The sequence below is a fragment of the Protopterus annectens genome, chromosome 12.part0 (genome assembly GCF_019279795.1).
Source record: "Protopterus annectens isolate FY-2018-M chromosome 12.part0, PAN1.0, whole genome shotgun sequence".
NCBI classification, from domain to species: Eukaryota; Metazoa; Chordata; order Ceratodontiformes; family Protopteridae; genus Protopterus; species Protopterus annectens.
In genome coordinates this window covers 890127835-890142472 of record NC_056746.1, presented here as the reverse complement: position 1 = coordinate 890142472, position 14638 = coordinate 890127835, and the positions used below count along the sequence as shown (strand labels likewise).

Genomic DNA, 14638 nt, shown 5'->3' with positions numbered 1-14638 from the left:
GACAGCAGTAACATACAGGTCTATATCCCATAGTAAAGTCTTATAACTTCGAACACGTAATATTCAAACCATTATGTTTGAAGTTACAAAACTTTGACTACGGATAAAAAAATAAACTGTTTTAAGCAGGTGGGCACGCCCCCTGTGCCCCTCACTACTTAAATATACCAACTCTGAGCTCGCACCCCATTGAACAAAATGGAAACCTCGGCTTATGAAGATTTCCATTCAAACGTTCAAACTTTTACAAATCTGAACTTGTGGTCTCGACCATATGAGATTCGAACTTGTAAAAGTTCGATTAAGTGACAGGAACTTGTAACATACACAGCCACTGACATGCACATGCTATACAAATCTGTAGACTATCACAAAAAAAATGCCATGTCATCTATCTGTACTGTCTTTTTGGGAAGGGGAGGACAAACACTGCAACCTAGAAGAAATCCACAAGGACAGAGGGAGGACACAGACTCCAAACAGAAGGCATCCAGATCAGAGATGAACAATAGAACCAAAAGTACAGTTGTGTACACTTACCATAAATGTAGATGTTCGAGTGTATTCACTGTTGCAGTCATTACATTTGGGTAACCTGCTGGCAGGTTGCCCTCAGTCGGCCTGAATAACAATGTCTTGGGTCCTGCGTTGGTTGCTGTCTCCTCTTCCATGACGTCAGGTCGTCAGGGGTACAAAACATGCAGCCAATGCCATTTTATTCAGTTTTTCTCGCCCCAGATGTCAGGTGCCCCGCAAATGGTGAGCAAAAAAAAAAAATATATATATATATATATATATATATATATATATATATATATAGATATATATAGATATATATAGATATAGATATATATATATAAATAAACAGCAATATATATAAATGCACTTTTAGCAACATAAACTTTACCTTCATCTAAAAGCAAATACACCACAAAGGCTTTAGGATATAGTGAAGGAAAGAGAAGTTATAGAAAAGGGGGATGGCGGGTGGGTAACCCGGATTGCAACAGTGAATACACTCGAACATCTACATTTATGGTAAGTGTACACAACTGTACTATGTTCTTCGTGTTTCACTGTTGCAGTCATTACATTTGGGTAGAATCCCAAAGCTATGGATGGGAGGATGGAACTAAATAGCATTAGGAGCGGTTATAAGGCCCTGCAGAACTGCAGTGGCAAAGCCTGCCCTGGATTTGGAGAAGAGAGGCAAATGATAATGCTTTGTGAAGGTATGCACAGAGTTCCAAGTAGCAGCTTCTAGAATGTCTTTGGTTGGAACTCCTCTGAGAAAGGCTGTTGAGGTAGAGGCAGCCCTGGTGGAATGTGACCCGATTCCCTTGGGCACAGGTTTACCATGGTGCAAGTAGCAGAAACGAATGCAGTGGCTTATCCATTTAGAAATAGTCTGCTTTGATATAGCAGTCCCCTCTGATCCTGAAGCAAATGCCACCAGTAGTTGCTCAGTTTTTCTTAGAGGTTTGGTCCTGTTTAAGTAGAATCTTAGTTGTCTGTGCACGTCAAATGAATGCAGAATCTGCTCCCCCTTGTTCTGCGGACTTGGGTAAAATGTTGGCAGGTGAATAATTTGGTGAAGAGCCACACTGGATACCACCTTAGACATAAAGGAAAGATTGGTCCTTAGGGACACCCTATTCCGGGTAAAATGTAATAAAAGGCTCTACAGCCACGAGAGCCTGTAGTTCTGAAACCCTTCTTGCGGAAGTGATTGCCAAAAGGAAAGCTGTTTTCCAAGATAAAAATTTTATATTCGCAGTAGCTGCTGGTTGAAAAGGAGGCAGGGTGAGTTTTTCCAGCACAAAATTGAGGTCCCATGCAGGAGTTGGTGATCTTCTGGAAGGCCTTAAATTTTTGACCCCTCTAAGAAACTGTTTTAGCAGAGGACAAGAAAAGATGGGAGGCTCCGTGTTGTAATCAGCTGAGATGGCAGAGGCATGGATTTTTAATGAAGAAAAAGATAGGCCCTTCTCAAGCATCTCAGTCAAGTATTGTAAAATCTGAGGGATATTTGGTTTTGCGGTGTCTGTTCCTTGTGCTTGGTTCCAAGTACAGAATCTCTTCCATTTATCAGCATAAGATTTTCTAGTACTAGGCCTTCTGGCTTCTAAAATGACATCCATCACAGATTTATTAAGAGGTGTTGTTTGGATAATTAAATGATCAGCCATGCTGCATGGTTCAGAGTTTGGAGCTGGGTGTGCAGAATTTCATTGTTCTGATGAGACAGTAGATGAGGTATTTGAGGCAAGTACCAAGGAGGGAGTTGACATATTCCTTAGAATTGGGTACCAGTTCCAGCGAGGCCAGTCCGGAGCAATTAGGATAGTTTTTGGTTTCTCCTGTCTGACCTTTAGTAAAACCTTGGAGAGAAGAGGCAGAGGGGGAAAGGCATAGACTGATAGGTTTTTCCAACTGAAGGATAGGTCATCCACATTCCATGCTTGTCTGTGATAAGTCCTTGTGCAGAATTTGTCCAGTTGATAATTTTGGGGAGAGGCAAATAGATCTATATCTGGGCTCCCCCCATTTCTGTGTTACCATGCTGAAGATTTGTCGGTCCAGTTTCCACTCGTGCGGGTTCATAAGATTTCTGCTTAAGTCGTCTGCCAGAGTATTTTGTTTTCCTGGCAGGAACTGAGCTTGAAGATGTACTTGGTAAGTCAAGGCTGTGTTCCACAATGCCATGGCTAGTCTGCAAAGGGGATAGGAATGTGTACACCCCTGCTTATGTACCACATAACTGTGGTGTTGTCCGTCTTATCAGTAGTTGTCCTGGATGAAGTAAGTCCTTGAAGGCTGCAAGAGCGTTCTGAACCGCTAGCATCTCTTTCTGGTTGATATGCAGATGCATTTGTTTTGGGCTCCATATGCCCTGAAATGCATATCCCTGCCAGGTGGGCCCCCCAAGCATAGTCTGGTGCGTCTGTAGTTAGGGTTTGGGTGGCAGGGGGTAGAGTGAATGACAGTCCCTTGTTTTGGTGACATGTCTCTGCCCACCAAAGAAACTCTTGTTGTAGGCAGGGAATAAGAGGAATCATTGTTTCCAGACTGTGACAATGTTGAGTCCATACACCTTTTAGGTACCATTGAAGTTTCCTCATATGCAATCTTGCATATGGAATTAGTAGAATGCAGGATGCTATGAACCCCAAAGCCTGCAGGAATTTGTCTTGCAGATAACTGGGTTTTTGTTGCCATCTGTTTGAAGTATGTTGTCAGTTGCCTTTGTTTGTGTGGCGTAAGGTACCAGTCAAAAAAATCCTCCTGCATGGAGAAAAGTTGCACGGCAACTAAAGCAAAAGCATCCACACAGCCAAAATGAAGCCAGCAACCAAAGTGGATCCGATAAAAAATCCTATAATATTAGATGAACATCAAAAAAGCTCAGACCGGTTTCGGCTGGCAAAAAAGCACAGCCTTCTTCAGTGACAAAAAACACAAATCAATTGATGTAACTTAAATAGTATCTTAAACACATCCCATTGGTTCAATTAAAATTGCTCATTTAATCCAGGTGAAAAAAGAGCACCTAATTTAGTAATCCATTTCTTTTCTTTTGTATCTAACATTGAGTGCCATCCTGTTTTATTAAATTTAATACCCTTGACCAAATCAATCACCATAAAGGAAAATTTAGCAGTGTGATGTTTCAAAGTGTGTTTGTACAAAGCATTGTTAATTTTCTTATTTTTAATATTGCTCATATGTTCAGAAATCCGTAGTCTTAAAGGACGAGATGTTTGACCAACATAAAAGGAGCCACAAATGCATGTGGCCAAATAAATAAGCCATTCACTGCTGCAATTTGCAAAGAATGAAATGTCATAGACCCTTGGGCAATTCCTACTAGTAAATTCCTTAGATTTAGCAATTTTATCACAATTACTGCAATGACCACAGGGGAAACACCCCACCAGAGGTTCCCCAGTCATAGTTGTTTGTGAAAATTATGCATTGCTAGCATAATGTGTATGTTTATAATGATTGAAACATGAGGCTAGATTCTTTCCTTTACGGAATGAGAATAAACATTTATCCGGTAATATATCTGATAATTCTGGTAGACTTAACAAAATGTTCCAATTTCTCTGAACACTATTCATGAGTACATCTGAATTCCTAGCATATGTTGTTAAGAACCTGATTGGCTGTGTGGTCCTCTGATCCCTAAGTTTATAAGTTAACAATTCCTGCCTGGATAAAGTATTGGCCCAATTGCTGGCCCGCAAAACATGTCCCATAGAATATCCTCTGCCGTGAAATCTGTTGATTAAATCACATCTATCTTCTTGGAAAGTATCCTCCTTAGAACATATGCGCCTCAAATGTATAAACTGTGATTTGGGTATGTTTTTGGCAATGTGTGGAGGATGAAAGCTGGATGCGTGAAGGACTGTGTTGTATTCAGGATATTTCCTGAAAACCTGTGTACTGAGAGTGTCATCTGGTTGTCTTGTTATTAACACATCCAGAAAAGTTAGTGTGTCAACATGATAATTGACAGTGAACTGTAAGCCCTATATGTTGTCATTTAAATATGAGACAAATTCAGTTAAATAGTCAACATCAGCCCTCCACACCATCCAGCAATCATCCAAATACCGCCTCCAGATGTAAATTTCTGGAAGGTAAATGTTGTGACTGCTGTTGTAGATTATATGTTCTTCTATATAAGCCATAAAAAGGTCAGCATAAATGGGAGCAAAAGATGCTCCCATTGCTGTTCCTTTAATCTGCCAAAAACAAATGTCTTGATAGAAAAATACATTATTAGTGAGGACATGCTCTGCAAGGCCAACAAGAAAGGAATTGAAATCTTGTTCATATAGATGGGCTATATTAAGCCAATGTGTAAAAATTCAGTCGTGTCTTGCAAGCGAGAATGAACATATGACAACAAAGGCTTGAGATGTCTAGTCAAAAACAAGGATAATGGTTCTGTAAGGTAACCTCGACCAGAAACAATAGGTCTACCTGGGGGATGTACAGGATCCTTATGGATTTTTGGAAGAAAGTAAATATATTGATTGACAGGATCCTGAATAGTAAGTAGTGTAATATAGAAGTGGTTATGAGGCCAGTATCTCTAGCACTAATAAGAAACTCATCAATCTGTTTCTTGAACCTATGTGTAGGATTTAAACATATTTCAGCATAGTACCGTTTGTCAGATAATTGTCTCCTGGCCTCATTGTCATAATCTGACCAATTCATAACCACAACTGCCCCACCTTTGTCTGCTGAAATAATAACCAAATCCTTGTTTTGTTGTAGTTCAACAATAGCCTGTTTTTCACTGGATGACAAATTATTGGGTTTAAAACGAGTTTCAGAACTATTAAAATGTAGATCTTTGAGAATCGTATTCTGAAACAAGTGTACAGTGGGGTGCATCGGAGGAAGATATTTAGATTTATGATAAATAAATTTATTTTGATCATAAGATGCATCCCCATCTCCAAACTGTAACTTCAAATTAAGAGTTCTACAAAATGACAAGACATCCTGGACCAATTGGTCCTCAGAAATAACAAAACCAGGAATAAAAGTTAAGCCTTTATTAAGAATGGCCACTTGTGATGAAGACAAAACAAAATCAGACAAATTTAGAACATTAGAATTAACATTACTTATTTCTGTATTACCATTTTTAACAGACTCTGAATGTTCTCGATTCTTTTTGTGTTTTCTGCCTCCACGTTTGTATTTCCCCCTAAAGGGACAAAGCCTTGGGCTCTTTTGGGGTTAGGTGAATCCGATGCTGGCTGTATATCACTATCTGTATATGATGAAGGATCATCAGAAGATGAACCATTTGTTATAGTTTTGTTACGTAATATGGATCTGGGTCTCTTTCTTCTTGGTGTTTTAACCGGATGAGGGTTAAAACGAACATGTTTGGAAGGAAAACTAAAGGGGTTAGCTCCCTGATAATCATTTAGATCCCGCTTAAATTTTTTGATTTTTCTGGATTTTAACTGTTCTTCAAGGTTGGTGAGATCATTGGCCACCTTGTTAAGATATTTCTTGAAGAATATTTCCCCCTCAAATTTTTGTACATTATTGCATAAGTCTGTTACAATGTTAACATTTTGTTAAGTCTACCAGAATTATCAGATATATTACCGGATAAATGTTTATTCTCATTCCGTAAAGGAAAGAATCTAGCCTCATGTTTCAATCATTATAAACATACACATTATGCTAGCAATGCACAATTTTCACAAACAACTATGACTGGGGAACCTCTAGTGGGGTGTTTCCCCTGTGGTCATTGCAGTAATTGTAATAAAATTGCTAAATCTAAGGAATTTACTAGTAGGAATTGCCCAAGGGTCTATGACATTTCATTCTTTGCAAATTGCAGCAGTGAATGGCTTATTTATTTGGCCACATGCATTTGTGACTCCTTTTATGTTGGTCAAACATCTCGTCCTTTAAGACTACGGATTTCTGAACATATGAGCAATATTAAAAATAAGAAAATTAACAATGCTTTGTAGAAACACACTTTGAAACATCACACTGCTAAATTTTCCTTTATGGTGATTGATTTGGTCAAGGGTATTAAATTTAATAAAACAGGATGGCACTCAATGTTAGATACAAAAGAAAAGAAATGGATTACTAAATTAGGTGCTCTTTTTTCACCTGGATTAAATGAGCAATTTTAATTGAACCAATGGGATGTGTTTAAGATACTATTTAAGTTACATCAATTGATTTGTGTTTTTTGTCACTGAAGGCTGTGCTTTTTTGCCAGCCGAAACCGGTCTGAGCTTTTTTGATGTTCATCTAATATTATAGGATTTTTTATCGGATCCACTTTGGTTGCTGGCTTCATTTTGGCTGTGTGGCGTAAGGTAAGCCATCTGGGCAGTTGTATTCAAGCTTGCTCCCAGGAATGTAATTATTTGAGAGGGTATCAGTTGTGATTTCTTTTCATTTATTGTGTACCCTAGGCATGTTAGAAGCCTTTTTACAAACGCCAGATGTCGAAGAAGAATGTCCTTGTTCTCTGCTTGAATGAGACAGTCGTCCAAGGTAAGGATAAATTTGTATGCTTCTTTGTCTGCAAAATGCAATTACTGGTGCCAGACACTTTGTAAAGACCCTGGGCGCAGTAGATAAGCCAAAGGGCAGTGCAGAGAATTGGTAATGCAAAAAACCTGCCTTGAAGTGGAGGTATCTTCTGCACGATTCCCTTATTGGGATATGCAGGTATGCCTCTTTTAAGTCTAGAGTCACTAACCAAGCATTCCTACCCAGCATAGGCAGTAGCTGTTGTAAAGTCAGCATTTTGAATTTTGGAATGTCCAGGTAAGTGTTCAAAATCCATAAGTCCAGTATTGGACGCCATGCATTGTCTTTTCTGGGTACCAGGAACAGCCTTGAATAAAAACCTTTTTCCTGTTCTGGTACTGGTTGATTAGCCCCCATCTCCATGAGGGACGTAACTTGTTTTTGAGCCTCTGCCCATTGATTTTGTGGCAGATCTGGCCAACCGTTTGGAATCAGCAAAGTATAGAAATGAAATCTGTACCCCTGGGATACTATGTTTAGTACCCTCTTGTCCTGGGTAATTAACTGCCAATTTTGAGCATGAAGTGTTAATTTTCTCCCCAAGGGGGCTGCCAAAAGATAAGTGCTTGGTGAAGGTAGAGGGAAGTCATTGAGACTGCTTACTGTAGGGTGGGGTGCTTTGTTTCCTCCAGATTTGGAGGTGGAGGCACCCCATTGCTTTGACCTGTAAGAACCCTGTGATTGGTATCTAGAGCCTACTGAGCGCCTGGATTTGCCTTGAGAGGCTCTGTTGGACACAGGAAAGGACCAATGTTTAGTAGGCCAGTGCCTACTGAACCTGGGTGGCTGCACTTTTAAGAAATCTTTTACAGTTTGCATAGATTTAGCTTTGTCTTCCATTTTCTTTAAAACCTCTTCTGCCTTATTACCAGAGTATCATGCTGTAAAGGGGCATCCAGCAATTTAGCTTTAACATGGTCAGACAGATTTTGCTCCTTGAGCCAGGCATGCCGTCTAATCACAGATCCAGTAACTGCAGCCCTGGAAGAGGCCTCCAAGGAATCAAAACCACAATGCAAAGTATGCCTTCCAACCTGTTCTGCTGCATGCAATAATTCCTGTAATTCTTTATTTTCCACACAATCAGAGATCAACATAATTTTCTGTTTCAGTAAGCCCATAACATGCTGTTGATATTTAAGCATATGAAACTGGCAGTTTAAGGCCCTAATTGCCAAAGTTGCAGATGTATAAACCTTCTTTCCCCACCTATCCAGTGCGCCCTGGAATCTCTATCAGAGGGGGTAGGAGTTTTGGCTGCAGAGGCCTTTACACCTTTTGGACCCTGTGAGATAGTCTCAGGATCAGCAGCAGGATTTTTGAATAGAAATTTGTGGGAGTCAGGAACCCTGTAATATCTGTCTGGCTTACTAGGAGCCGGAGGTAGGGAATCAAGATCCATGCTTGATTCTGACAACACATCATCAATAATGTCTAATACAGGAGGTATAGCCAAAGGCCTATGCTGAGGAATGAGAAGGAAATCCCCAAGCCTCTTTTTTGATTCAGAAAAATCCTGACTCTCCCAATGAAAATGTTCCCTTAAAGTATGCAAGGTTTCACCAAAAGAATAATCCTCAGGAAGAGACGCCGACGGGATGGATTCTTCTGCATCTGAATCCTCATAGGGTAGAATAGAAAATTCCTGATCAGAAGAGGAATCAAAAGAAATGGAAACCTGATATGAAGATTCATAATCAGTGTCTTGCCTAGGCCTCTTAGCAGGGGTTAGGAACCCCTGATCAAGGTAATTAAGTCCTCAGACATTTTGATCATCTGTTTTTTAGGCATAGGGACGTGAGCACGTTGCTCCTGCGTCGGTTTTTTAGACTTGGAAACTGTTCTTGATCTTATTTTTTAAGCTGGCGTCGGTTTTATATAAAAATGTTGAGGCCTGAAAACACCCTCAGAAGCCGGTGCCTGCTCAGTGGCTCCGGACCCATCCAAGGGAGAGACATCCATGGGGTTCAATACTCTGAGAATCTCGCGGCATACCGGACTCCGCATGGGTCTTGGTAGAGGCCTGCGACTCAAAAGTAGCAGGTGTCATGGGCTGTGAAAGCACCTCACTGAGTACCGGCGAATGGCGACTGGCTTAGGAGAAGCTTTGTCGTCAGTTTTGGACCTCGACGGTCTGTCTCTGTCTTTTTCTTTGCGTTTTTTGTGAACTCCTGTAGTCGGATTGCTAACCACTGACATTTCAGGGTAATTAAATCTGGATCCAAAATATTTTGAAGCAAAAATATACAGACGCTTAATAGTGCGTTGGTTAAATCTAGCACAAAACCGACAGCAAGACACGTTATGATCTGGGCCTAGGCAAGGAATACAGTACAAATGAAAATCCTTATGAGGTATTTGCTTCCCACAAGTAATGCAATTATTAACTTTTACTGACATCGGTAAGGAGCAAGAAAACGTTTTCCCCAACGGGGTACTAATTTTAGTTGAAGACTTCGGTTCTGAAACTTGAATGCGAAAATTTCAGGAGTCGGCCAACCGGCACTTGCGAACTGCTTCTGCTTCGGGCACCGCACGGCAAGAAAGACTGAATAAAATGGCGTCGGCTGCATGTTTTATACCCCTGACGACCTGACGTCATGGAAGAGGAGACAGCAACCGACGCAGGACCCAAGACTTTGTTATTCAGGCCGACTGAAGACAACCTGCCAGCAGATTACCCAAATGTAATGACTGCAACAGTGAAACACGAAGAACATCTCTCTGAAGTAGCAATACTAACTTCTGCACCAAGACACTAACAATAAGCTCATGCTGAGCAGTTTTGCAGTTTATATTTCTTTAGTACAGCTTTATGGTTATAGAGATGCAAACATCTGCTAGCACTCGAAGTTACTTTAGCTTATCAATAGACTCTAAAGGTAAACACCACATTAGAGTACAACTTTTTAAGGCTGCCTGTGAAGGCAAAGGGTTAATAGCTTCAATTACTAAGCTTTCACACACAACTTTCCATACCACTTCATGATGATTTTCATTGTGACACATCTTTTCATTGTGACACATCTGCTGTCAATGGCGCAGAACAATGTATGAAAAACACTTTTTCAAACTAATCATGGTATTCAGTGTTACCTGGGTCTAGGCATGTTTCCTGATGGCCAGTTTTTCACTTCTGAAGATGGATACACTGTTGTAGCTGGAGGATGCTGGATCATGGAACTTTGGGAAGGAGCCATGCGAGCTGCCATCATTGGATTTGGAGGATTTGGTGCACTGCTAAATGGCTGTTCATGTTGTGTGCTCAAGCCTAGTTTCATCAAAACAAAAACATACACACACCATTACACTCCTGGTTCCAATATGCTCTCAAAACATATGGCAAATGACACATTTTATGAACACATGTGACTAGCCAAACTATAACACTTAATTGCTTGTAGATTAAAAGACCTTCACTACCTTCAGCACTGAGTGTATTCCAAGGGTACAAGACTATATAAAGCTACTTAAAGTGCACTGTATTGCACTGTTAAAAATATCCCCTTAACCTGTGAAAGGCATCACTTATACAGATCTAAGGTGCATCTGTGCCCTTGGGCTCACCAGTTTTTAATATCTTTAATAAAACCCATTATGCATCAACAATTACAAATAAATCATCAATGATTCCAAAAGTAATAGATCGTTTAGTAGGATTCAAGCATTAAACATAAAAGTACATAATGCGATGGAACGGTAATGGTTCTTTAATTATTCTGCATTGCTTTAACTAATTTTCCAGTATGATGTGGATGCAAATTTTGGTTGGTGGATGCATTGCAGACTAGTACATCAGGAGGAAAAAAAATGCTAAACTGATAATGCATAAAGAATCTAACTTAGAAAGTATTTCAAGAGTTTTGAATCTTAGTGTAACACACAGCAACCACACTTCAGCCTCAAAAGGTGAATACATTTGTCCCACCAATTAAAAACATACACTAATGTACGCATTCAATTTAGCTACTAACAAATGGCTTGGAAAAGTGCACTTCATTATCTTTTAAAGTGAATACTTGTGAATTCATCATAGCAACCATTTAGAGACATTTCTACCAACAAGTTATTCTACCAAAATAAACCCCATTTTATGCAATGCATTCATTATCAAAAAAATGCATCTTCTACAGTGGGGATAAGGCCACTCAAGTTCCACTTCACTGTTACAGCTTTTTTTTTTTTTGAAACCATCAATGATAAAAACAACACAGCCATCTCATTTTTATTATATATATTAATCTCAATTACAGCCTAGTAATATTAACATGTTTTTAAATTTAGAAATGATGTACTTACCATAACTTGACATCTGTGTTCTTCTTCTGGATCAAAGGAAGAGGAGGATAAGCATACAGGAGACCTAGGGGCCAATCGTGAATCACAGAATCCCTCAGTGACTCACCCTGAGGGGGGAATCAGGTGAAGTACTTGTTGGGGGGGCAAAAAGGTCACAGCAAGGCTGGCCCCAACAGCTGAAAATCATGTTCACTACTGACTGAGGGACCACTTGTGAGGAATCAGATGGGGCCTGCTGAGTGTCTGCCAGCATGTTGGTTTCCCCCAGTATGTACTTTGGAATTAGAAAGCGATCTGAAGAAATCACCCATTCCCAGACCCTCATGCCCTCTCTGCATAACTGGTAGGAACGGATTCCTCCTTGTTTGCTGATGTACCAGACTACTGACATGCTGTCCATATGGACAGCAATAGTCCCCCAAGGTAAAAAGCCCTAGGAAAGAAAAAACGTAGAAGACAACAAAGAAGCGAACACCTTTAAAATCTAAAGGTAGACTTGGGAGGAAAAGAGAAACTGTCTCAAAAAAAACTACAAGACTCAAAAAATAGAACTAAAATATCAGATTTTTGAAAAATGTAAAGAAATAATGCTCTCATGTTTGAGACCAGGGATCTGTGTCTTGGCTGCATGGTGGCAAACAGGATCTGAGGAGTTAGGGATAGTATACACATTATGGGTAGAGGGAGGAGCTCGAGACTAGGATCCAAGTCCTGAAAATGCAGCCGGGTCAGATCTACAACCAGTGAGTGATGAGGAATGAAAAATACATCATCAGATTCTACATTTTTAACACTACTCTCAGTAAATGACTAATATCTTCCCTAAAAGTTGTTTAAAATTTTATGTGACCAGAACTTGTGTTCCCACAATCCTAAGACACTTTTACCACATCAACAATGAGGATCAGTATTAGGAAAATCTGGAAACATAAGAAAAATACAGCTGTGTACACTTACCATAAATGTAGATATTCGAGTGTATTCACTGTTGCAGTCATCACACTTCGGTTATCTGCCTTCAGGTAGCCCTTAGTCGGCCTGAATACCAGAGATGTAGTATTTCTGGGTTGGTTGCTGTCGCACCAGGACTGACGTCAGGTCGTCAGGGGTATAAAAACAGGCAGCAGATGCAATTACATCAGTGTTTCTTGCTCCAAATGTCAGTAGCCCCATAGGGAGCTAAGTTACGGTGGAAAAAACACCACCAGTAAAAAGTAAATGCCAACAGCCCTGTAAAGGGTGAGTAATAGAGATAGAGAAGGAGAGAGAGACAAGGGGGCTGGAGGGTGGGAAACCAGGACTGCAACAGTGAATACACTCGAACATTTACATTTATGGTAAGTGTACACAACTGTACTATGTTCTTCATGTTTCACTGTTGCAGTCATCACACACGGGTTGATTCCCAAAGCTGAAGAGTGGGTGGAGGCAGTCAATAAGAGTCGGGGCTGGCTAGTATACCCTGCAGGACTGCTGTTGCAAAACCCGCCCTGGATTTGGAAAAGATAGGCAGGTGGTAATGCTTGAAGGTGTGAACAGAACTCCAGGTAGCATCCAGAATGTCCCTCGTAGGGACACCCCTGAGGAATGCTGTACAGGTAGAAGTTGCCCTAGTGGAATGTGCTCTTATCCCCCTGAGAGGTTGGTTTCCCATGGTGTTTGTAACAGAAATGGATGCAGTGTGCTATCCATTTGGAAATTGTTTGTTTAAATATGGCCTTGCCCTCCGCCCTGGTGCAAAACTGACTAGTAACTGGTTAGATTTCCTGAAGGGCTTAGTCCTATCAAGGTAGAATCTGAGCTGTATGTGCACGTCTGAAGAGTGCAGGATCCTCTCTCCTTTATTTTCAGGATTAGGAAAGAAGGTTGGCAAATGGATAGCTTGGTTGAGAGCTACACTGGACACCACTTTAGGTATAAAAGTAGGGTTAGTCCTGAGGGAGACCCTGTCAACATGAAAAATAATGAAGGGTTCCACAGCCATAAGTGCTTGTAACTCGGACACTCTTCCAGCTGAAGTGATGGCCAGAAGCAAGACCGTTTTCCAAGAGAGGAATTTTAACTCTGCTGATGCTGCAAGGCTCAAGGGGGGGCATGAGCTTTTCCAGTACAAATGTAAGGTTCCAAGCAGGGGTGGGGGCTCTCCTTGGTGGCCTTAAGTTGTTGGCCCCTCTCAGGAACTACTTGATGAGAGGGTGAGAGAAGAGAGGTGGCTCAGTGTTGTAATGAGCCGAGATGGCAGAGGCATGGATCTTAATGGAAGAGAAGGCTAGGCCTCTGTGGAGTAGATCTGCTAGGTAATACAGGATTAGAGGTAAGGAAGGCAGTGCTGTGTCCACTCATTTAGATTGAATCCAGGAACAATAAATTTTCCACTTATCAGCATAGGATTTTCTTGTGCTGGGTCTTCTGGCTTCAAGAATGACATCCAGCACCTGCTTACGTAGGCTGGTCACAGGGGAAGAATTCAAGGAATAACCCAGGCTGCAAGGTTCAGTGTTTGCAGTTGGGGAAGCAAGATCTGTCCCTCCTGCTGAGTGAGGAGGGTTGGGATCTGGGGTAGGTGCCAAGGTGGCATCAGTGACAGGCTATGCAGAAGTGGGTACCAGTGCTGGCGTGGCCAGTCTGAGGCAAGCAGGATTGCCCTTGGTCTGTCCTGTCTTATCTTGAGTAATATTCTTGAAAGAGGAGGCAAAGGGGGAAAAGCATACATTGAGAGGTTTACCTACTGGAAGGATAGGGCATCCATTTTCCAGGCCCTGCAGTGAGGTGTCCTGGTGCAGAATTTGCTGATCTGATGATTGTAGGGGGAGGCAAAAAAGTCCACCTCCGGGGTCCCCCATTTCTGGGTTAGAAGGTTGAAAGTGCTAGGGTCTAATTGCCATTTGTGTGGGTCTAGGAGATTTTTGCTTAAGTCTGCCAGAGAGTTTTGTTTGTTTGGCAGAAATTGAGCTTGCAGATGAATATGCATGCCCAAGGCCGTGTTCCACAGGGTCATAGCTAGCCTGCAGAGCAGGTAAGAGTGGGTTCCCCCCTGCTTGTTGATGTACCACATAACTGTGGTGTTGTCTGCTTTTATTAGCAGGGGTCTTGGTGAGAGTAGGGATCTGAAAGCTGTCGGAGCGTGCTGAACAGCTAGCATCTCTTTTTGGTTGATGAGCAGATGAAATCTCCAGTGACCCTGAATGCACTTGTTGTCCAGATGTGCCCCCCAAGCATAGTCTGATGAGTCTGT

At 41.2% G+C, this 14638-nt stretch overlaps 1 protein-coding gene across 1 annotated transcript in view; it reads right to left on the bottom strand.

Moving 5' to 3' along the window:
* LOC122816858 (nuclear receptor coactivator 3-like) overlaps positions 1–14638 on the bottom strand; it is a 557677-nt gene that overhangs the window by 105485 nt on the left and 437554 nt on the right. The window contains exon 4 of the mRNA XM_044089921.1: positions 10201–10375. Coding sequence (XP_043945856.1) covers positions 10201–10375 — 175 coding nt within the window. The remainder of the gene's footprint in view (positions 1–10200; positions 10376–14638) is intronic.